The 26,333-nt window shown below is 44.3% G+C and overlaps 1 protein-coding gene across 1 annotated transcript in view; it reads left to right on the plus strand.

Annotated features, from left to right (window-relative positions):
- LOC308302621 (transient receptor potential cation channel subfamily M member 4-like) overlaps positions 1-12,316 on the plus strand; it is a gene marked incomplete at both ends in the record, with an annotated part of 110,370 nt that extends 98,054 nt beyond the window's left edge. The window contains one exon of the mRNA XM_080746877.1: positions 12,166-12,316. Within this exon, the coding sequence (XP_080603003.1) occupies positions 12,166-12,316 (151 nt within the window). The remainder of the gene's footprint in view (positions 1-12,165) is intronic.
- Between the last annotated feature and the right edge of the window lie 14,017 nt (positions 12,317-26,333).

The raw sequence follows: 26,333 nt of genomic DNA on the forward strand, positions 1-26,333 counted from the left end.
CCGGGACCAGTAAACCACACCCACTGTGATGCTCTATAGAGACACACGGGCACCTACAAATTCACGCCCACAATTGAAACACCGGCCCCGCTTCGGGTAAGGGAGGACGGTGAACTGCAAGCCAGCCCATAGAAAGTTATTGCAATTCAACTGCGGTTAGCCTAATATTAAAATAATCCTACACAAACTGAAGACTATATTGATTTAAATAAAAATATGTTTTCAAATGTATGGCCTGACCCTGACAACATATCTTCTTGTTTGCTAAATACATGATATGTGTCACGTTTAATTTGCCACTTGAATAGATTACCCATAATGTTAACAGAGAAGAGGGGAGACGGCAGACACAGAACCTGTCGCTTTTCAGTGACATCACTGTCTTTACTGCTGTGCGTTTATGAGCGCCGACTTTGAAGATCCCGAGTTTTTCAACTACAGAGTGGATTCTCCAGGTTAGTATTAATCCAAAAATAACCTGCAAGACTCCGTTTGGAAGAAGCGAGATGCGGTAATTTCCAAAAAATAAACAGCCTAATTATACATGAGAGACAAGCGTATCTGGGTATTGAAAACCTCAAGGGATGCGACCATGACGTGTGTACCATGCGACCACCTAAACTTAAGATTTCCAATGCTAGCAATTTTGATTCACAGATGAAGTATATTAAAGTATATTGTAGGTAGTGTATCAAGATGACAGATATGCCACTTTAAAAAGGCAAAATTAAACTCATGGGACACTTTATTAGAACACAAAAAGAATCGCTATGGCCTCAGTAGTCAACCACTGAAATTATGATATTTCACGATGCCTCTCATTGGGATTGCATTGGCAGCTGCAGTGCACTGTTCTCCCTTACCCGAAGTGGGGGCGCTATCACTCAATTTGTAGGCGCCCGTGTGTCTCTATAGTCACATTTAAGCTTTTAAACCCTGGGTGGAAATCTCAAAACTGTTACCTTTCAGGGTTAAAAATAAGTAAATAAAATGCAGATCTACAAGCTCAAAATGTTTAGCTTCACACCACTTATAGGCTTTCTTGTGTTTGTGTCCTTTTAAGTCCTTTTTAATTCATTTTCAATAAACTAATCCATTTAAAGAAAAATGTTTTGAGCTTCTGTATTTGTTACCTTTAATGCTTTTAAGTGACACTGCTTGTACTGATCAATTCATGAAATAAAAAATAAATAAAAAAAAGTAAAAATGTGGATATAAGAATTATCAGTCAGATGATCAGAGAAGGTCTGGTTGTTGGTGGAAAAAGTACCTCACATTGTTTACATAAAACTAAGCAAAAAGCATCGATGCTGCGATGTAGAAATACTCTGTTGTTGTTGTTGTTGTTATACTCTGTTATCTGGCAGGCAGATAGCCTACCTCTGAGGGCAGATTCTGTCAATGCATTTCAATGGTTAAAGCTCTGAATTTCTAATCATTGCTATGTTTTATGTGCTGCATGTAATTTGTATATAGATATAAAGGGACTTTATTTAAAGTGAATGAATGTAGAGTTATGTGCTGGATGTAATTTGTATATAGATATAAAGGGACTTTATTTAACTGATTAACTTTTTTAGGATATCGTCACTGTCGGGCAGAAACCTTGTATCCAAGTTTCAAATGTGTACATTATTTCGCAAAGCAAAGCCCTGCCGTCACACAAAAATAGTGAAAACAGCAGATCTACAAGCACACAACGCCTCGCGGTGCGAGGCGTTGTGTGCTTGTAGATCGGCTGTTTTCACTAGTTTAAGTCATTTTTAAAATGATAAATTACAAAACAAACGGTTTTGGACATACAAGGTTTCCACCCGACAACGACGATATTCAATTTAAAAAGAAACCTCTCACACCTATGCCAGTGTGCCAGTGATCACCCTCCCCTGTGCCATGTTGGCACCGTGCCCAAGGTTGGCCCCTCCCCTGTGCCAATGTTGGCACTGTGCCTAAGGTTGGCCCCTCCCCTGTGCCAATGTTGGCACCGTGCCCAAGGTTGGCCCCTCCCCTGTGCCATGTTGGCACCGTGCCTAAGGTTGGCCCCTCCCCTGTGCCAATGTTGGCACCGTGCCCAAGGTTGGCCCCTCCCCTGTGCCATGTTGGCACCGTGCCTAAGGTTGGCCCCTCCCCTGTGCCAATGTTGGCACCGTGCCTAAGGTTGGCCCCTCCCCTGTGCCAATGTTGGCACCGTGCCTAAGGTTGGCCCCTCCCCTGTGTCAATGTTGGCACCGTGCCTAAGGTTGGCCCCTCCCCTGTGCCAATGTTGCTACGCGTGCCTAAGGTTGGCCCCTCCCCTGTGCCAATGTTGGCACCGTGCCTAAGGTTGGCCCCTCCCCTGTGCCAATGTTGGCACCGTGCCCAAGGTTGGCCCCTCCCCTGTGCCAATGTTGGCACCGTGCCTAAGGTTGGCCCCTCCCCTGTGCCAATGTTGGCACCGTGCCTAAGGTTGCCCATCCCTGGTTTTGAGGGTTAATGCCATCATTCTGCATGCATGGCCTTTGGTGACAAAATGTTTTAACCATGATGGATTCATCTGGTGACTCATACTACCCTCCTAATACGTGAGCAGACTGTTTTAACCATGATGGATTCATCTGGTGACTCATACTACCCTCCTAATACGTGAGCAGACTGTTTTAACCATGATGGATTCATCTGGTGACTCATACTACCCTCCTAATACGTGAGCAGACTGTTTTAACCATGATGGATTCATCTGGTGACTCATACTACCCTCCTAATACGTGAGCAGACTGGTTTTTTATTTATAAATATATATTTTTTTCAATAACCTTTTTCATTTCTTTTTAATAATTCTTTGGGAAAATGGAAAAAATGAAATACAAAAAATAATTATATGAAAAAAAGTTCACGTTAGTTTACAGTTTAGGCATTTAGCAGATAGATACCTCATCTGCCACAGCAGTTCATTGGTGTGGGACGTACATTCATACATACATACATACATATATGCATTTTTGTTTCCACGTCTGGCCTACCGTCACTGTTTTCAACACTTCGTATATCAAGGTGAGCAACTATGCGCCAGCCAGGACTTGAACCTGTAGCTTCCTGCTTACAAAGCAGTCACTCTATCCATTGAGCTATGGCTGCCCTTTAGAAAAACACTCACAGCGATTCCAATTAGTTCCATTTGTCAAGAAGTAGTGGACAGCTTAACAAAGCCAGGAATCAAACCTATAGACAATATGCTACATAATATGCTATGTAAAAAGAAATCCCTTTGTTTTAACTTTTTTTTTCTTTTTTTCCCCCCGTACTGTTATTGTTTGTTGATCTTCTAATATGAAAGAAGATTATGCTATAGCAGGCAGCAGGTAGCTCACTGAGTAAGGGCCCTGGCACATGGTCTGGAGGTTATGGGTTCGAATCCCACTCATGTCTTAACTTTGAAGACTGGTTTCCAAAAGAACAAATTCAAAAGCAGCACAGAAAGCAGCATGAGAAGACCTTGCTGTGCTGGCGCAGTGGACTAGTGATTGTGTCTGTGATCTACAGGTCCTGTGTTCGAACATCAGGTCCTGTGTGACATCACACCAGTCCCCTTTTCTGGAGAGAACTGTTCGGACACACTCACTCAGAAAATCACAGAAATGAAAACCAAGGCTTAAAGTTAATGAATTGTATTTTTTGGGGTGGAAAAATACACTGGATATAATAAAAAATAAGAAATTAAATTATAGCCCTTGACTGTAGAAGGTCACTGGTTAAAATCCAGCAAATAACATTTTCCAAGTTTGTTCCTGTCTCTTCTATCTATACCTAAACTTTCAATGACTAAATAGCACAGAGGAACTTAGAACCAGTATTGGTGGTGCAGTGGTCAAAATTTGTACCCAATGATCATGAGGTCATTGGTTCAATTCCAGTAAGGAATGTTTTCAAAATTGGTACTTGGTTCTAATACACGCACCAAATAGTTTAGTAAAAATCGCCAAGAAATCACATTACTTGCAAATCGCAATGGTGTAGGAGTTAAAATATACCCTTTGGCTGCAGAAGGACACTGGTTCAAATCCAGCAAATAACAAGTTTGTTCTGGTCTCTTCTACCTACCCATGATAAACATTTTCACTGTCCATTTGAATTCTAAAAGGTGGGTTAAATATTACATTCCTGGATATTCCATCATGCCAGCATGTCCCAAGACATACGTCTAGGGTTTATGTATGAGAGGTATGGGGTTCAAAACCCATGATAAACATTTTCACTGTCCATTTGAATTCTAAAAGGTGGGTTAAATATAACATTCCTGAGTGTCTCTCTGTGCCAGCGTGGCTCAAAAGACGAACCAAGGTTTCATATACAAAAGGTTGTAGGTTCAAAGCTCAAACAAACCAAAAACCAACTCAAATAGAACAACAATCAAAACTAAAAGTCAACTCAAACAAAACATCTCAAACAACAAAAGACTCAAAATAATAAGTATAATAAAAGTTGAACTAAAAACTTACGATGGGGTACAAACATAAACAATAACAAATGCCCAAAAGGATCATACAATAAAAATAATTCATTATTAATTATATAATTAACACTTTTAAACGACACTTAACTATAGCCTTTACAAATACACTTAGCATAGTTTCGTCATCAGCACCAATTTCATCGTAGTCAATACCACTTTCATTGTGTTTTGTGTAGTTTTTATCTTGCCTGTCAGGTTGTTCAGAGCAGATTGAAGAATTTACTAGAAGTTTGCATACTTTAGCAGCGTTTGTATGTGCCTTTTCAGTGTAGTTTGTACACCAGGACCATTGCAAGATGCTGTACTCTGTCAGCTACCATGAGCCACCCCACACTTATATAGCTTTATTACCCGGCTTGTTTGGATGCTTGATTCTGATTGGTCGAGCGCTGAAATCAGCAGTGAATTCTAGGCGTGGCTTCGCGTCGGTGGCATATCAACCTGTCGGGCTCCTATCACTCGATGACTGCTGAGCGAGGTGTTATCCCTTGCATATGCAGTAGACACCTGACAACACCATTGATGTTAAACATTGTTAGATTTGTTAGACATTGTTAGATTTGTAAATGTGATGCATAGTGTATGTAACCTTGTTATAGTCCGACCGGGGAAAAAGGTTTGGACACCCGATAGTTAGTACCATAGTTTCATCGTATAGTCAGTACCATAGTGTGACCTTACCTTAGCGATAGTTGGGCCCATTATTTTCTAATGTGGCCCACTTTGAAAAAGGTCTGGACACCACTGATATAGTCAGTACCACAGTTGCGTCACAGTCAGTACTTTGAAAACCTTTTAGACACCCCTGACAGTCAGTACCATAGTTTTGTAGTCAGTACCAGTTTCATTGTATTTCATAGTTTCAGTACCATATACCAGAAGTATATAATAGTATCAGTTTTGACCTTGCCCTTTCAGGTTACATTGTGTTTCGTTCAGAGCAGACGCCAGACAAAAGAGTATTGATATTGATGTGTGACCTTACCTTAGCGACAGTTGGGCCCACTTTTAAAACAGTTTAGACACCCCTGATATAGTCAGTACCATAGTTTCAATTATGTTCTAATGTGGCCCCCTTTGAAAACAGTCTGGACACCCCTGATAAGAGTCAGTACCATAGTTTCCTCACATAGTCAGCACCACAGTTTCCTCACATAGTCAGTACCACAGTTTCCTCACATAGTCAGGCACCATAGTACCACATAGTCAGCACCATAGTACCACATAGTCAGGCACCATAGTACCACATAGTCAGCACCATAGTACCACATAGTCAGCACCATAGTACCACATAGTCAGCACCATAGTACCACATAGTCAGCACCATAGTACCACATAGTCAGGCACCATAGTACCACATAGTCAGCACCATAGTACCACATAGTCAGCACCATAGTACCACATAGTCAGCACCATAGTACCACATAGTCAGCACCATAGTACCACATAGTCAGCACCATAGTACCACATAGTCAGGCACCATAGTACCACATAGTCAGCACCATAGTACCACATAGTCAGCACCATAGTACCACATAGTCAGCACCATAGTACCACATAGTCAGCACCATAGTACCACATAGTCAGCACCATAGTACCACATAGTCAGCACCATAGTACCACATAGTCAGCACCATAGTACCACATAGTCAGCACCATAGTACCACATAGTCAGGCACCATAGTACCACATAGTCAGCACCATAGTACCACATAGTCAGCACCATAGTACCACATAGTCAGCACCATAGTACCACAGTCAGCACCATAGTACCACATAGTCAGCACCATAGTACCACATAGTCAGCACCATAGTACCACATAGTCAGGCACCATAGTACCACATAGTCAGCACCATAGTACCACATAGTCAGCACCATAGTACCACATAGTCAGCACCATAGTACCACATAGTCAGCACCATAGTACCACATAGTCAGCACCATAGTACCACATAGTCAGCACCATAGTACCACATAGTCAGCACCATAGTACCACATAGTCAGCACCATAGTACCACATAGTCAGCACCATAGTACCACATAGTCAGGCACCATAGTACCACATAGTCAGCACCATAGTACCACATAGTCAGCACCATAGTACCACATAGTCAGCACCATAGTACCACAGTCAGCACCATAGTACCACATAGTCAGCACCATAGTACCACAGTTTCCTCACATAGTCAGCACCATAGTACCACATAGTCAGCACCATAGTACCACATAGTCAGCACCATAGTACCACATAGTCAGCACCATAGTACCACATAGTCAGCACCCAGTTTCCTCACATAGTCATACCATAGTTTCAAGTGCAATCAACCCCATACATACTTACAAAGAATACACACAATACATCAAAATTGAATGTCAAAATAAATACAAAACACGCAATCAACCCCATACATAATGACATAGAATACAATAAATAACACAAAATAATACATCAGAGTTGAATGTCAAAAGAAACGCAAAACATGCAATCAACCCCATACATAATTACATAGAATACATAAAATAATACATTAAAGTTGAATGTCAAAATAAATACAAAAGACAAAACGTACATTTACTGAGCAGCAAAACGCTCTTTTGAGTGGTAAGACAAAAGCTCTCTTCTGAGGTCCGTCCTGGCAAAAACCCTGCACGGCCTTGTTGGGTGCTCCTTTTTTGTGTGGGGGATATATTCAAGGTCTTTTGGGTGTATGGGGGATATATTCAAGGTATTTTGGGTGTATGGGGGATATATTCAAGGTTCACCCCTAGCTGGAGGTACAGCAGGTGGGTCTACAGTGAAGGGCTTGTCCTTTGGGGGAAAATCTCGATAGTCTGAGGTCCCAATAGTCCCGAGTAAGGTCAGGGTTTAGCATTCACCAGCGTCGGCAGGTTAGCATTGACCAGCCTCGTTCTTTGGCTCCCACCACTCTGGAGGACAGCTTCCAGTTCAACTGGGCCTGCCACCTCCAGTAAAATATAAACATGGATATTCTGTACATCAAATGTAGGCATTTAGCTGAAGATGTAGTTAGCTTGTTGCTTTTTTCCCCTTGTATGTAAGCCATTTACCATGAGAGGGAGTGGGTTGTTGGCTGATTTACCACTGTTTCAGGGTTCCACCTCTTTCTGTTCCTCCAAAAGTGACAGGCAGGCATGTGGTAAACGCAGAATTATAGCAGTTACAGCCACATATTCAAATGTCACAAAGGAAATCAGTAGATTGATTGAGCCAATCCTCAACTGTCACACAGGAACCAAAGTAACTACAGCCACATCCCTAACTGTCACACAGGAACCAAGGTAACTACAGCCACATCCTCAACTGTCACACAGGAACCAAGGTAACTACAGCCACATCCCTAACTGTCACACAGGAACCAAGGTAACTACAGCCACAACCTCAACTGTCACACAGGAACCAAGGTAACTACAGCCACAACCTCAACTGTCACACAGGAACCAAGGTAACTACAGCCACATCCCTAACTGTCACACAGGAACCAAGGTAACTACAGCCACATCCTCAACTGTCACACAGGAACCAAGGTAACTACAGCCACATCCCTAACTGTCACACAGGAACCAAGGTAACTACAGCCACGTCCCTAACTGTCACACAGGAACCAAGGTAACTACAGCCACAACCCTAACTGTCACACAGGAACCAAGGTAACTACAGCCACATCCCTAACTGTCACACAGGAACCAAGGTAACTACAGCCACAACCTCAACTGTCACACAGGAACCAAAGTAACTACAGCCACTTGATCGACTGTCAAACAGGAACCAACGTAGCCACAGCCACATGATCACCTATAGGGTACAGCCACACATATCTGACGACTTAACACATTGATCCCCCTCCACTCCATGTTAAGAGAATGACATGATGACGATGATGATGATGATGACAGCTACGAAATTCTCTTAATATTCAATGCATCAGTCGTCAGATGTGTGGCTGTACCCACACAGGAACCAACGCAACCACAGCTACATGATTGACTGTTACACAGGAACCAACGCAGCCACAGCTACATCCCTAACCAAGGTAACTACAGCCACATGATCAACTGTCACACAGGAAATCTGAAGCTATAGCCCATGATCAACTGTCACACAGGAAATCTGAAGCTATAGCCCGTCAGCAACCGTCGCACAGTTGATGAAAACTAAAGCCCATCCTCAACTGTCACACAGATAATCATATGCTAAAGCCCATCCTCAACTGTCACACAGAAAATCAGTAGCTAAAGCCCATCCCTAACTGTCACACAGGAACCAAGGCAACTACAGCCACATCCCTAACTGTCACACAGGAACCAAGGTAACTACAGCCACAACCTCAACTGTCACACAGGAACCAAGGTAACTACAGCCACATCCCTAACTGTCACACAGGAACCAAAGTAACTACAGCCACAACCTCAACTGTCACACAGGAACCAAGGTAACTACAGCCACAACCTCAACTGTCACACAGGAACCAAGGTAACTACAGCCACATCCCTAACTGTCACACAGGAACCAAGGTAACTACAGCCACATCCCTAACTGTCACACAGGAACCAAGGTAACTACAGCCACATCCCTAACTGTCACACAGGAACCAAGGTAACTACAGCCACAACCTCAACTGTCACACAGGAACCAAAGTAACTACAGCCACTTGATCGACTGTCAAACAGGAACCAACGTAGCCACAGCCACATGATCACCTATAGGGTACAGCCACACATATCTGACGACTTAACACATTGATCCCCCTCCACTCCATGTTAAGAGAATGACATGATGACGATGATGATGATGATGACAGCTACGAAATTCTCTTAACATTCAATGCATCAGTCGTCAGATGTGTGGCTGTACCCACACAGGAACCAACGCAACCACAGCTACATGATTGACTGTTACACAGGAACCAATGCAACCACAGCTACATGATTGACTGTTACACAGGAACCAACGCAGCCACAGCTACATCCCTAACCAAGGTAACTACAGCCACATGATCAACTGTCACACAGGAAATCTGAAGCTATAGCCCATGATCAACTGTCACACAGGAAATCTGAAGCTATAGCCCGTCAGCAACCGTCGCACAGTTGATGAAAACTAAAGCCCATCCTCAACTGTCACACAGATAATCATATGCTAAAGCCCATCCTCAACTGTCACACAGAAAATCAGTAGCTAAAGCCCATCCCTAACTGTCACACAGGAACCAAGGCAACTACAGCCACATCCCTAACTGTCACACAGGAACCAAGGAAACTACAGCCACATCCCTAACTGTCACACAGGAACCAAGGTAACTACAGCCACAACCTCAACTGTCACACAGGAACCAAGGTAACTACAGCCACAACCTCAACTGTCACACAGGAACCAAGGTAACTACAGCCACATCCCTAACTGTCACACAGGAACCAAGGTAACTACAGCCACAACCTCAACTGTCACACAGGAACCAAAGTAACTACAGCCACTTGATCGACTGTCAAACAGGAACCAACGTAGCCACAGCCACATGATCACCTATAGGGTACAGCCACACATATCTGACGACTTAACACATTGATCCCCCTCCACTCCATGTTAAGAGAATGACATGATGACGATGATGATGATGATGACAGCTACGAAATTCTCTTAACATTCAATGCATCAGTCGTCAGATGTGTGGCTGTACCCACACAGGAACCAACGCAACCACAGCTACATGATTGACTGTTACACAGGAACCAATGCAACCACAGCTACATGATTGACTGTTACACAGGAACCAACGCAGCCACAGCTACATCCCTAACCAAGGTAACTACAGCCACATGATCAACTGTCACACAGGAAATCTGAAGCTATAGCCCATGATCAACTGTCACACAGGAAATCTGAAGCTATAGCCCGTCAGCAACCGTCGCACAGTTGATGAAAACTAAAGCCCATCCTCAACTGTCACACAGATAATCATATGCTAAAGCCCATCCTCAACTGTCACACAGAAAATCAGTAGCTAAAGCCCATCCCTAACTGTCACACAGGAACCAAGGCAACTACAGCCACATCCCTAACTGTCACACAGGAACCAAGGTAACTACAGCCACATCCCTAACTGTCACACAGGAACCAAGGTAACTACAGCCACATCCCTAACTGTCACACAGGAACCAAGGTAACTACAGCCACATCCCTAACTGTCACACAGGAACCAAGGTAACTACAGCCACAACCCTAACTGTCACACAGGAACCAAGGTAACTACAGCCACAACCCTAACTGTCTCACAAGAACCAAGGTAACTACAGCCACAACCCTAACTGTCTCACAAGAACCAAGGTAACTACAGCCACATCCCTAACTGTCACACAGGAACCAAGGTAACTACAGCCACATCCCTAACTGTCACACAGGAACCAAGGTAACTACAGCCACATCCCTAACTGTCACACAGGAACCAAGGTAACTACAGCCACAACCTCAACTGTCACACAGGAACCAAAGTAACTACAGCCACTTGATCGACTGTCAAACAGGAACCAACGTAGCCACAGCCACATGATCACCTATAGGGTACAGCCACACATATCTGACGACTTAACACATTGATCCCCCTCCACTCCATGTTAAGAGAATGACATGATGACGATGATGATGATGATGACAGCTACGAAATTCTCTTAACATTCAATGCATCAGTCGTCAGATGTGTGGCTGTACCCACACAGGAACCAACGCAACCACAGCTACATGATTGACTGTTACACAGGAACCAATGCAACCACAGCTACATGATTGACTGTTACACAGGAACCAACGCAGCCACAGCTACATCCCTAACCAAGGTAACTACAGCCACATGATCAACTGTCACACAGGAAATCTGAAGCTATAGCCCATGATCAACTGTCACACAGGAAATCTGAAGCTATAGCCCATCAGCAACCGTCGCACAGTTGATGAAAACTAAAGCCCATCCTCAACTGTCACACAGATAATCATATGCTAAAGCCCATCCTCAACTGTCACACAGATAATCATATGCTAAAGCCCATCCTCAACTGTCACACAGAAAATCAGTAGCTAAAGCCCATCCTCAACTGTCACACAGATAATCATATGCTAAAGCCCATCCTCAACTGTCACACAGAAAATCAGTAGCTAAAGCCCATCCCTAACTGTCACACAGGAACCAAGGTAACTACAGCCACATCCCTAACTGTCACACAGGAACCAAGGTAACTACAGCCACAACCTCAACTGTCACACAGGAACCAAGGTAACTACAGCCACAACCTTAAATGTCACACAGGATCTCAGAAGCTAAAGCCCATCATCAACTGTCACACAGGAATCGGTATCGGTGGATTCTCAAAATCAAAGATCGGGAGCAAAAAACATGATCGGGACATCCCTAGTTAATATGTTTCCCACTCTCAATCACAGGGTGAGAGACCAGAGTTGATATGTTTCACTCTCAATCACAGGGTGAGAGACCAGAGTTGATATGTTTCACTCTCAATCACAGGGTGAGAGACCAGAGTTGTTCATATTTTTCACTCCTCACCTTCGCCTCGTGCCACAACCCTGAAACAGTGGTAAATCAGCCAACAACCCACTCCCTCTCATGGTAAATGGCTGACATAAAATTAAAGATCCTGGGTTCTGAAGATCAGTGTGCGGAACCTCCCTTCCCTGGAGCTCCTGGCACAACGTGGACAGCGCTGGAAAGCCTGTTCCTGCTGGAACCCTCCCGGTCCGGTCCATACTGGAGGTCCACGCCTCACACATGAGCTCCGAAGTTGCAGAACCTTTCCACTGACTTCCCTCCACCAGGCTTCACCAATGCTCCCCTCGTGTCAAACTGTAAAAACATGTGGATATGAAATTATTTAATTTTTTTCAGATTGTCTTCAAAACCCCCAAAATTACATAAGACTATAGTAAGGCGTCAAAACATAGATTTTAAGTCCAAAATTTCCGATAGTGCCAATCTTTTGGTATGTTGTATAGCTCGTCGAGACAAACGTGTGTATGTGTGACACATTGCTGTGTGGCCCCTGGAACCCTACTTTTTTCGACAAATGCTAATGCTAACAAATGCTTATGCTAACAACTGCTAGATTTTCAAAGTGCGATAACTCGGAAACCAATAGATTTTAAGCGCCACTCTTTTAGTATGTTGTATAGCTCTTCGAGACGAACGCGTGGATATGACATTTATTATTTTTTTTCAAATTGACTTCAAAACCCCCAAAATTACATAAGACTATAGTAAGGCGTCAAAACATAGATTTTATGTCCAAAATTTCCGATAGTGCCAATCTTTTGGTATGTTGTATAGCTCGTCGAGACGAACGTGTGTATGTGTGACACATTGCTGTGTGACCCCTGGAACCCTACTTTTTTTCGACAAATGCTAACAAATGCTTATGCTAACAACTGCTAGATTTTTCAAAGTGCGATAACTCGGAAACCAATAGGTTTTAAGCGCCATTCTTTTAGTATGTTGTATAGCGCTTCGAGACGAACGTGTGGATATGACATTTTTTTTTTTTTTTCAGATTGACCTCAAAACCCCCAAAATTACATAAGACTATAGTAACGCGTCAAAACATAGATTTTATGTCAAACATTTCCGATAGTGCCAATCTTTTGGTATGTTGTATAGCTCGTCGAGACGAACGTGTGTATGTGTGACACATTGCTGTGTGACCCCTGGAACCCTACTTTTTTTCGACAAATGCTAATGCTAACAAATGCTTATGCTAACAACTGCTAGATTTTTCAAAGTGCGATAACTCGGAAACCAATAGGTTTTAAGCACCACTCTTTTAGTATGTTGTATAGCTCTTCGAGACGAACGCGTGGATATGACATTTATTAAATTGTTTCAGATTGACTTCAAAACCCCCAAAATTACATAAGACTATATAGTAAGGCGTCAAAACATAGATTTTAACTCCAAAATTTCCGATAGTGCCAATCTTTTGGTATGTTGTATAGCTCGTCGAGACGAACGCGTACTGTACTGTACTGTACTGTACTTACTGTACTGTACTGTACTGTACTGTACTGTACTGTACTGTACTGAACTGTACTATACTTTACTGTACTGAACTGAACTGAACTGTACTGTACTGTATGGGGCATTGATGAAAAGGTTCGTTACACAAGTCGACTGCCACCAGAGAAATTTGAAAGTCTAAGTTAAAAAAAAAAAACGTTCTATTGTGAAAATAGCAGATCTACATGCTCACAACGCCTCGCATTGTAGATCGTCTATTTTCACAATTTCTGACTCAATATATTTGACAATTTGGACAATGTTTCATTTGCCATTTTAGAGGTATTAAAAAGTCCTTAAATTGGCACTTTAGAAATGTGCAGATACCCTCTATAGAGTCTGTACACTTAAACCTTATGTTGGTTTGTTTACAGTTGAGTGAGAAAACAATGTTTAACTTCAAGTTAATCATCTGGGGACCCCTGAAATAATTGGGGGGTCGTGTGTGATGACGTCATCAAACAACAAAGCCGACCTCAACTCAACTCAAGTCGAATCGACTTGCAAAAATCACAAGCCGTTAATGCCCTAGTACTGTACAGTACAGTACAGTACAGTACAGTACAGTACAGTACAGTACTGTACTGTACTGTACTGTATGAACTGAACTGGTCTGGTATGTACTGTACTGTATGCACTGCACTGCACTGCACTGCACTGTACTGTACTGCACTGCACTGCACTTCACTGCACTGCACTGCACTGTACTGTACTCTACTGTACTGTATGTACTGTACTCTACTGTACTGTACTGTACTGAACTGAACTGAACTGAACTGTACTGTACTGTACTGTACTGTACTGTACTGAACTGAACTGAACTGAACTGTACTGTACTGTACTGTACTGTACTGTACTGTACTGCACTGTATATGGAGATGTGCTCTTAGAGTCTAACAGTCTTACTTGTCTCCCTTAGGCGTCTTACTTGTATTGGGACAGTTTTGTTCCCCCCCCCCCCCCCCCATGTGGGACACCATAAAGGTTTAGTGATAGAACTCCATGAGTAAACAAGCTACCTTTACACTATTGGTATTGCTCAATTCAGTGGAACAACATACTGTATGTGTTGATATGGAAATCCATGTCACAGCCACTACAACGTAAAGATGAGCTGCTAACAAACTAAACACCAAAACATACGCACATTGTTGGCTAAGGAATGCGACAAAAACTAAACGTATTACTCAAGACTCCATGGGGTGAGTAATCGACAGAAAAAAGTCATTTAGGGTCTGAACTACAGATTTAATAAATACGGCTCATTAAAACAACCATATCAATTACACTCCTATGTTTATTACAATAATCATGTAGGTGGACGAGTGAGTGCATGTGAACAAGTGACCACGTTAAAAGACACTATGTGGCTGCATGACAATGTGGGCCTTAGAGGGTTAAAAGACACTATGTGGCTGCATGACAATGTGGGCCTTGGAGGGTTAAAAGACACTATGTGGCTGCATGACAATGTGGGCCTTAGAGGGTTAAAAGACACTATGTGGCTGCATGACAATGTGGGCCTTGGAGGGTTAAAAGACACTATGTGGCTGCATGACAATGTGGGCCTTAGAGGGTTAAAAGACACTATGTGGCTGCATGACAATGTGGGCCTTAGAGGGTTAAAAGACACTATGTGGCTGCATGACAATGTGGGCCTTAGAGGGTTAAAAGACACTATGTGGCTGCATGACAATGTGGGCCTTAGAGGGTTAAAAGACACTATGTGGCTGCATGACAATGTGGGCCTTGGAGGGTTAAAAGACACTATGTGGCTGCATGACAATGTGGGCCTTAGAGGGTTAAAAGACACTATGTGGCTGCATGACAATGTGGGCCTTAGAGGGTTAAAAGACACTATGTGGCTGCATGACAATGTGGGCCTTAGAGGGTTAAAAGACACTATGTGGCTGCATGACAATGTGGGCCTTAGAGGGTTAAAAGACACTATGTGGCTGCATGACAATGTGGGCCTTAGAGGGTTAAAAGACACTATGTGGCTGCATGACAATGTGGGCCTTAGAGGGTTAAAAGACACTATGTGGCTGCATGACAATGTGGGCCTTAGAGGGTTAAAAGACACTATGTGGCTGCATGACAATGTGGGCCTTAGAGGGTTAAAAGACACTATGTGGCTGCATGACAATGTGGGCCTTAGAGGGTTAAAAGACACTATGTGGCTGCATGACAATGTGGGCCTTAGAGGGTTAAAAGACACTATGTGGCTGCATGACAATGTGGGCCTTAGAGGGTTAAAAGACACTATGTGGCTGCATGACAATGTGGGCCTTAGAGGGTTAAAAGACACTATGTGGCTGCATGACAATGTGGGCCTTAGAGGGTTAAAAGACACTATGTGGCTGCATGACAATGTGGGCCTTAGAGGGTTAAAAGACACTATGTGGCTGCATGACAATGTGGGCCTTAGAGGGTTAAAAGACACTATGTGGCTGCATGACAATGTGGGCTTTAGAGGGTTAAAAGACACTATGTGGCTGCATGACAATGTGGGCCTTAGAGGGTTAAAAGACACTATGTGGCTGCATGACAATGTGGGCCTTAGAGGGTTAAAAGACACTATGTGGCTGCATGACAATGTGGGCCTTAGAGGGTTAAAAGACACTATGTGGCTGCATGACAATGTGGGCCTTAGAGGGTTAAAAGACACTATGTGGCTGCATGACAATGTGGGCTTTAGAGGGTTAAAAGACACTATGTGGCTGCATGACAATGTGGGCCTTAGAGGGTTAAAAGACACTATGTGGCTGCATGACAATGTGGGCCTTAGAGGGTTAAAAGACACTATGTGGCTGCATGACAATGTGGGCCTTAGAGGGTTAAAAGACACTATGTGGCTGCATGACAATGTGGGCCTTAGAGGGTTAAAAGACACTATGTGGCTGCATGACAATGTGGGCCTTAGAGGGTTAAAAGACACTATGTGGCTGCATGACAATGTGGGCCTTAGAGGGTTAAAAGACACTATGTGGCTGCATGACAATGTGGGCTTTAGAGGGTTAAAAGACACTATGTGGCTGCATGACAATGTGGGCCTTAGAGGGTTAAAAGACACTATGTGGCTGCATGACAATGTGGGCCTTAGAGGGTTAAAAGACACTATGTGGCTGCATGACAATGTGGGCCTTAGAGGGTTAAAAGACACTATGTGGCTGCATGACAATGTGGGCCTTAGAGGGTTAAAAGACACTATGTGGCTGCATGACAATGTGGGCCTTAGAGGGTTAAAAGACACTATGTGGCTGCATGACAATGTGGGCCTTAGAGGGTTAAAAGACACTATGTGGCTGCATGACAATGTGGGCCTTAGAGGGTTAAAAGACACTATGTGGCTGCATGACAATGTGGGCCTTAGAGGGTTAAAAGACACTATGTGGCTGCATGACAATGTGGGCCTTAGAGGGTTAAAAGACACTATGTGGCTGCATGACAATGTGGGCCTTAGAGGGTTAAAAGACACTATGTGGCTGCATGACAATGTGGGCCTTAGAGGGTTAAAAGACACTATGTGGCTGCATGACAATGTGGGCCTTAGAGGGTTAAAAGACACTATGTGGCTGCATGACAATGTGGGCCTTAGAGGGTTAAAAGACACTATGTGGCTGCATGACAATGTGGGCCTTAGAGGGTTAAAAGACACTATGTGGCTGCATGACAATGTGGGCCTTAGAGGGTTAAAAGACACTATGTGGCTGCATGACAATGTGGGCCTTAGAGGGTTAAAAGACACTATGTGGCTGCATGACAATGTGGGCCTTAGAGGGTTAAAAGACACTATGTGGCTGCATGACAATGTGGGCCTTAGAGGGTTAAAAGACACTATGTGGCTGCATGACAATGTGGGCCTTAGAGGGTTAAAAGACACTATGTGGCTGCATGACAATGTGGGCCTTAGAGGGTTAAAAGACACTATGTGGCTGCATGACAATGTGGGCCTTAGAGGGTTAAAAGACACTATGTGGCTGCATGACAATGTGGGCCTTAGAGGGTTAAAAGACACTATGTGGCTGCATGACAATGTGGGCCTTAGAGGGTTAAAAGACACTATGTGGCTGCATGACAATGTGGGCCTTAGAGGGTTAAAAGACACTATGTGGCTGCATGACAATGTGGGCCTTAGAGGGTTAAAAGACACTATGTGGCTGCATGACAATGTGGGCCTTAGAGGGTTAAAAGACACTATGTGGCTGCATGACAATGTGGGCCTTAGAGGGTTAAAAGACACTATGTGGCTGCATGACAATGTGGGCCTTAGAGGGTTAAAAGACACTATGTGGCTGCATGACAATGTGGGCCTTAGAGGGTTAAAAGACACTATGTGGCTGCATGACAATGTGGGCCTTAGAGGGTTAAAAGACACTATGTGGCTGCATGACAATGTGGGCCTTAGAGGGTTAAAAGACACTATGTGGCTGCATGACAATGTGGGCCTTAGAGGGTTAAAAGACACTATGTGGCTGCATGACAATGTGGGCCTTAGAGGGTTAAAAGACACTATGTGGCTGCATGACAATGTGGGCCTTAGAGGGTTAAAAGACACTATGTGGCTGCATGACAATGTGGGCCTTAGAGGGTTAAAAGACACTATGTGGCTGCATGACAATGTGGGCCTTAGAGGGTTAAAAGACACTATGTGGCTGCATGACAATGTGGGCCTTAGAGGGTTAAAAGACACTATGTGGCTGCATGACAATGTGGGCCTTAGAGGGTTAAAAGACACTATGTGGCTGCATGACAATGTGGGCCTTAGAGGGTTAAAAGACACTATGTGGCTGCATGACAATGTGGGCCTTAGAGGGTTAAAAGACACTATGTGGCTGCATGACAATGTGGGCCTTAGAGGGTTAAAAGACACTATGTGGCTGCATGACAATGTGGGCCTTAGAGGGTTAAAAGACACTATGTGGCTGCATGACAATGTGGGCCTTAGAGGGTTAAAAGACACTATGTGGCTGCATGACAATGTGGGCCTTAGAGGGTTAAAAGACACTATGTGGCTGCATGACAATGTGGGCCTTAGAGGGTTAAAAGACACTATGTGGCTGCATGACAATGTGGGCCTTAGAGGGTTAAAAGACACTATGTGGCTGCATGACAATGTGGGCCTTAGAGGGTTAAAAGACACTATGTGGCTGCATGACAATGTGGGCCTTAGAGGGTTAAAAGACACTATGTGGCTGCATGACAATGTGGGCCTTAGAGGGTTAAAAGACACTATGTGGCTGCATGACAATGTGGGCCTTAGAGGGTTAAAAGACACTATGTGGCTGCATGACAATGTGGGCCTTAGAGGGTTAAAAGACACTATGTGGCTGCATGACAATGTGGGCCTTAGAGGGTTAAAAGACACTATGTGGCTGCATGACAATGTGGGCCTTAGAGGGTTAAAAGACACTATGTGGCTGCATGACAATGTGGGCCTTAGAGGGTTAAAAGACACTATGTGGCTGCATGACAATGTGGGCCTTAGAGGGTTAAAAGACACTATGTGGCTGCATGACAATGTGGGCCTTAGAGGGTTAAAAGACACTATGTGGCTGCATGACAATAAGACACTATGTGGCTGCATGACAATGTGGGCTTGAGAGTTTTGAGAGTTTGAGTCAGACAGTTTCAATGTGTGTAGTTTTTTAATGAATGCGATTGAGGAATGACCTGCCTTTCATGGCGTCAGCAGAAGAAGATCCGCACCCTGACCCTCCAGCATCTGTCGGATCACCATGGTAGCTCATGAAACAGAAAACAAAGTAGTACCAGTTAGAATGACATGGACAGAGCTAAAGTGAAAGTAAATGCAAGTTAGCCTCGTCAAAGTAAAGAACACAAGCCACCCCTGTATCGATACTTCTAACTCATGCCATCTGGGCCAAGATACAGATCCTTGAAGGGGAAAAAGATACAGATCCTTGAAGGGGAAAAAGGTTGGCTTTAGCAGGAGTTTTCTATTGTGATAGAAATGAGGCAGGGACAACGGCCTCCATTTAACCTGACACACAGTTACTGCACTGTGTGAGGAGGACACAACTGAACTCACAGTGGACTGCTACCTTCAGGACTTTGAGACTGAACTCACACTGACTGGTACCTCCAAGACATTGAGTGCAACTCTGTATGGCCACCAGGCTTGGTAGAGTAAAACCTCGTTCCATGACCAAAACACTGTGCATATAGAGACCACTCTAGTGCGTTGCATGGCCGTCAGGACTGAAGAGTTAAAAACTCGCTCACCGCCAAAACACTCTTGTGCATCTATATCATGGCCGTCAGAAACTGAAGAGTTAAAAACTCGCTCACCGCCAAACCAAGCTAGTGCATCTATAGACCACTCTAGTGCTTTACATGGCCGTCAGGATTGAGGGTAGAACTCTGCTGAATGGCCTCCAGGACTCTGACTGGAGGGACCTGTAAGCTCAACTCAAATCCTGAAGGTAGCAGTCCACTGTGAGTTTAGTTGTGTCCTCCTCACACAGTGACAGGGTGGACCTTGAAGAGGAAAAGGGGCCGCTTTAGAATCATAGGATGCAGAAAGAGATCAGTTAGGGTTAGAACCCTAACCCTAACTGATTTCTTATCTGTGGGAAAATGTGTACATTGACCTGAACCAGCGGTTCTCATAATATGGATCCTGACCCAAAGTGGGGTCACAGGGTGGTGCCTTTGGGGTTGCACATTGGTGACCAAAACAATTATGGAGATATTTAAATCAAGAAACGTTTAAAAAAGTGAGGTTGTTGCGACCAGAGTGATGCGAACGGAGTGACACTCCTCTCCCTCGAACGCACACGCGCGCGCGCACGCACGCACGCACGCACACACACACACACACACACACACACACACACACACACACACACACACACACACACACACACACACACACACACACACACACACACACACACACACACACACACACACACACACACACACACACACACAGCTCTGCCCCCAACAACATGTAGCGAAGCAGAACAGTTTTCCTCCTCCGAGGAAAGACTGGGGTCTTCGTTCATTTTTTATTTTTTGAGAGCTGTTTTGGTGTCTTAGCCGGGAGCCTTGACCGCTCAGAGGGTCCCCAGGCAGAGCAGCTTGGGCTATTCTTAGAAACCTTGGTGCGGTCTCCTGTTTGTCGGGATCTCTCAGGATATTACTCCAGCTCCTCTTGGCATTGCCCCCCGGGGTCCCAGGGGGGCTCACACCGCAGAGCGTCCCTTCCCTTCTCCGTATGCAAGCCGCTCCCAGGTGTGACGGGCCGAGGAATTACCCTGTTACCGCCACAGACACTGGGGTTTTCCGTCAATTCCTTCAATTCACCCGAGGGTGAGAGTCTGCGGGTTGGGGCTGACTCGCGATGGTTTTTCGAACCGGGCGACAGGATTGACTTACTGACTGCTACCATCGTGGCTTGGGGGAGTTGGTCCCTGAGACAACTCCCCCACAGTAAGATAGCGAAGCTATTGACAATCCCTCAGATATGGCCATAGGCCCCCGTGCGACCCGAAGGTTGCACTGTTCGAGGAGAGGTTGCCCCCAGAAGGGGGTCCTCGCACGGCTGACTTGTGAACGCGGCGTCCCGTTTGGGCGGAACCTTCGCCCTGGCCCGAGGGATTTACGGGGAACATTAGGCCACACTCTTGCCCACCAGAGGGGGCACGGCACAAACGACGTCTGAGATCCCCCGCCTCAGGGACGGCGGACCCTAACACAATGCGCACTTCGAGTGCTTGGCACCTCGTTCCTCCCATCAGCCGTACTCCTCAGTCCCATGACCCCCACCTCAGATCCACGTAGACCGCTCTACGCGAAACAGGAGGCCAAGGGACTCTTCCTGTGCGTCACTGTTGCAAGAGGGGAACAAGAAACTTGGACGAGGAGAGGGAATGCCCGACACATGGCGCATGCCATGTGAGGGGGCCTCGCATGGCTGGCTTTGTGGATGCGGCTCCCCGTCTGACCCGGAAGTCATCAGGGGACGTTATGCCTCACTCTGCCCGCAAAGGGGTACGGCACAAACGAAACCTGAGATCCCCCGCCCCCTTCACGGGGCAGGGAGACCCTAGTTCAATGTGCACTTCGAGTGTCAGCACCTCAACCACTCCACCAGCCATACTCCTCAACACTCCAACCCCCGTCCGCTCCGCGCGAGTGGGAGGCTGGAGGATTCCCTCCAAAAGCACCATTAACACACGGTTTAGGACACCAATGATGCGATGCGAGCTCCGCGCTCACATCACATGACCCGAAAGGGCTCCAAACACGGAAAGGCAACATCCGGCCGCACACCGTTGGACTGTATGGATGAAACATCAGGTCACATGTCCTCTGTGGGCGGGTCCTACGGCTGGCCACACCCCTTCCAACACCATCCACACTCCCTGGGTCGTCAAAAACACAATCTGCACAAAGTGAAAGAATATTACATTATACTGTTCTCATCTTTATTTCAGACTCATGGGCCCATATAAAAGATGACGGCACATAATAATAAAACAGCAATGTATAAATGTATAAAATATGTATGTAAAAACATTATCATTCCAGATACCCATTCATGCATGTACGCAACGCACGCACGCACGCACACACAAACATGAAGCGGCTGTAACTTATAGGCCTACTGTATATTGTAACTTATAGGCCTACTGTATATTGTAACTCTTGTAACTTTTCTTGTAACTAAGAAATAGCAAAAACAAGCATGGAGGAACATAGAGGCCATAGTCTATGAAGCTGTTCTGTGATAACAGCTGCTATTTTATTTTATTATGAGAGGACCAGCACACAGAGGACCAGCACACAGAGGACCAGCACCCAGAGGACCAGCACACAGAGGACCAGCACACAGAGGACCAGCACCCAGAGGACCAGCACACAGAGGACCAGCACACAGAGGACCAGCACACAGAGGAAAAGCAGGGAAAGATCATTTCCTGCTTCTCACCATCACAATGTTAATGTTTATCACAACATCAAGTCTAAATCTCTACCAGACTGTATGCAGATCTTCAATAATGTACAAGTCCAGCACAGTATGGCCTACACAGAACCACATCAACCTACAATATGACCTACACAGAACCATATCAACCTACAGTATGGCCTACACAGAACCATATCAACCTACAATATGACCTACACAGAACCACATCAACCTACAATATGACCTACACAGAACCACATCAACCTACAGTATGACCTACACAGAACCACATCAACCTACAATATGACCTACACAGAACCACATCAACCTACAGTATATCAACCTACAGTATGGCCTACACAGAACCACATCAACCTACAATATGACCTACACAGAACCATATCAACCTACAGTATGGCCTACACAGAACCACATCAACCTATAGTATGGCCTACACAGAACCACATCAACCTACAATATGACCTACACAGAACCATATCAACCTACAGTATGACCTACACAGAACCACATCAACCTACAATATGACCTACACAGAACCACATCAACCTACAGTATGGCCTACACAGAACCACATCAACCTACAATATGACCTACACAGAACCATATCAACCTACAGTATGGCCTACACAGAACCACATCAACCTACAGTATGGCCTACACAGAACCACATCAACCTACAGTATGGCCTACACAGAACCACATCAACCTACAGTATGACCTACAAAGAACAATATCAACCTACAGTATGGCTTACACAGAACCACATCAACCTACAGTATGACCTACAAAGAACAATATCAACCTACAGTATGACCTACACAGAACCACATCAACCTACAATATGACCTACACAGAACCACATCAACCTACAGTATGACCTACACATAACCACATCAACCTACAGTATGACCTACACAGAACCACATCAACCTACACTACAGTATGACCTACACAGAACCACATCAACCTACAGTATGACCTACACAGAACCACATCAACCTACACTACAGTATGACCTACACAGAACCACATCAACCTACAGTATGACCTACACAGAACCACATCAACCTACAGTATGACCTACACAGAACCACATCAACCTACACTACAGTATGACCTACACAGAACCACATCAACCTACAGTATGACCTACACAGAACCACATCAACCTACACTACAGTATGACCTACACAGAACCACATCAACCTACAGTATGACCTACACAGAACCACATCAACCTACAGTATGACCTACACAGAACCACATCAACCTACAGTATGACCTACACAGAACCACATCAACCTACACTACAGTATGACCTACACAGAACCACATCAACCTACAATATGACCTACACAGAACCACATCAACCTACAATATGACCTACACAGAACCACATCAACCTACAGTATGACCTACACAGAACCATATCAACCTACAGTATGGCCTACACAGAACCATATCAACCTACAGTATGGCCTACACAGAACCATATCAACCTACAGTATGACCTACACAGAACCATATCAACCTACAGTATGGCCTACACAGAACCACATCAACCTACAGTATGGCCTACACAGAACCACATCAACCTACAGTATGGCCTACACAGAACCACATCAACCTACAATATGACCTACACAGAACCACATCAACCTACAATATGACCTACACAGAACCACATCAACCTACACTACAGTATGACCTACACAGAACCACATCAACCTACAGTATGGCCTACACAGAACCACATCAACCTACAATATGACCTACACAGAACCACATCAACCTACAGTATGGCCTACACAGAACCACATCAACCTACAGTATGGCCTACACAGAACCACATCAACCTACAATATGACCTACACAGAACCACATCAACCTACAATATGACCTACACAGAACCATATCAACCTACAATATGACCTACACAGAACCACATCAACCTACAGTATGGCCTACACAGAACCATATCAACCTACAATATGACCTACACAGAACCACATCAACCTACAGTATGACCTACAAAGAACCATATCAACCTTCAGTATGGCCTACACAGAACTCTCTTGGCAAGTTCAAAGGACTGATCCTTACCACTTTCAATCATGAGTGCACATGTTTCACTTGATTTATTAGCTCTGTCCTTTTGTAAATTACTCTCTTCAATTCATAATGTTTTAATATTGTGTTCTGTTATTGTTCTGCATTGTAAATCTCGGCTACATTGACAATTAGGGCTTGCCGGACTGTACTTCGAATATAAATAAAGGTGATGATGATCTCTGACAACCTGGCTACACAGTTACATCACAGGTTAGAGGTCAAGCGAGTCTTTATGTACTAGTCTGTAGTCTTTAAGAATTGATAAGTTCCGGAAAAGACGGGCTGTGATTGGCCAGTTGTCACTTTGACTGGCAGTTGTTACACATCGCTCCAATGAACTGCAGTGGAGGATGAGGTCTCTAGTTTTATATATCTATGGAGAGAACTGCTACTCACGGTCTGACCACAATACTGGAGGGAGCACAAACAACCATCTGGTAACACCCACCCATAAGACAAACAAGGGTAAATTCTCCTTCTACAACACTGCCACCCCGGTGTTGAATTCCTTGACCCTTACAACATGTAGCTCGCTTCAAAACTGCCCTGAAGATTCACCTTTCAGGAGGCCTGAGACGGTTATGACTTCCACCCACCCACCCACCACCACCACACACACACACACAAGTTGGTACATATACCTCTAGTGTTTTATACTTGCAATGCTATTTCAATTTTCTCTTCTCTTTTGGCATTTTATGTGTTAATGAATTGAATACCAAGGACCTCAAAACGGGGGTGTTCCTTTTAGGCAGGGTGTTTGACTGTACTGACATTTTAGTCTAATACAATATTCAAATCAATCAACCAAACCTGCACTGATGAATCAAGCAGGTCAGATATCGTCTGTGGACGGGTCAAATAGAATATTTCTGAAGCATTTTAACAACACAAATCTATTTGTAGATGGGGGTCTGCGATTTTGGACAAATATATTAATCTCTGGGGGTCCTTGATATGAAGAAATGTGGGAACCACTGGTTTAAAAAATTAATGTTAGAAAGCATCAAAGCAAGCCCAATAAGCAACTAAATTATTTTGGCTTATTATAAGCAGACATGGCAACACAGCAGAGTCCCAACATCATTGAGTTCCTGTTTCCCACTTTACCAGGTGTCTCGTCCAGCCCAGGTGTCTCGTCCAGCCCAGGTGTTTCGCCCTACTTCTTGGGAGGGGCCAGGAATACGGTGAATTCACTCTCCCTGGGCTGTCTGTCAAAAACACAAAGTGCACAAAGTAAATTATTCATGTTCTCTTACATACGTATAATGTATAACCAAGGATATTCTTCAAATACAATGGAAAAATTGATGGAATAATGTATGGATATTGACAAGGATATATGTCCACTAATGAAAGGAATCAGCATAAAATCACTATCATGTCAGTAGGCCTATCATGGCCAGTGTCAGTATCATGGTCAGTATCACGTCAGTATCATGGTCAGTATCACGTCAGTATCATGATCAGTATCATGGTCAATATCATGGTCAGTATCATGGTCAGTATCATGGTCAGTATCATGGTCAATATCATGGTCAATATCATGGTCAGTATCATGTCAGTATCATGGTCAGTATCATGTCAGTATCATGTCAGTATCATGGTCAATATCATGTCAGTATCATGGTCAGTATCATGGTCAGTATCATGGTCAGTATCATGTCAGTATCATGGTCAATATCATGTCAGTATCATGGT

The sequence above is a fragment of the Nannobrachium achirus genome, assembly GCF_963921795.1.
Source record: "Nannobrachium achirus genome assembly, chromosome: 18".
Classification (NCBI taxonomy): Eukaryota; Metazoa; Chordata; class Actinopteri; order Myctophiformes; family Myctophidae; genus Nannobrachium; species Nannobrachium achirus.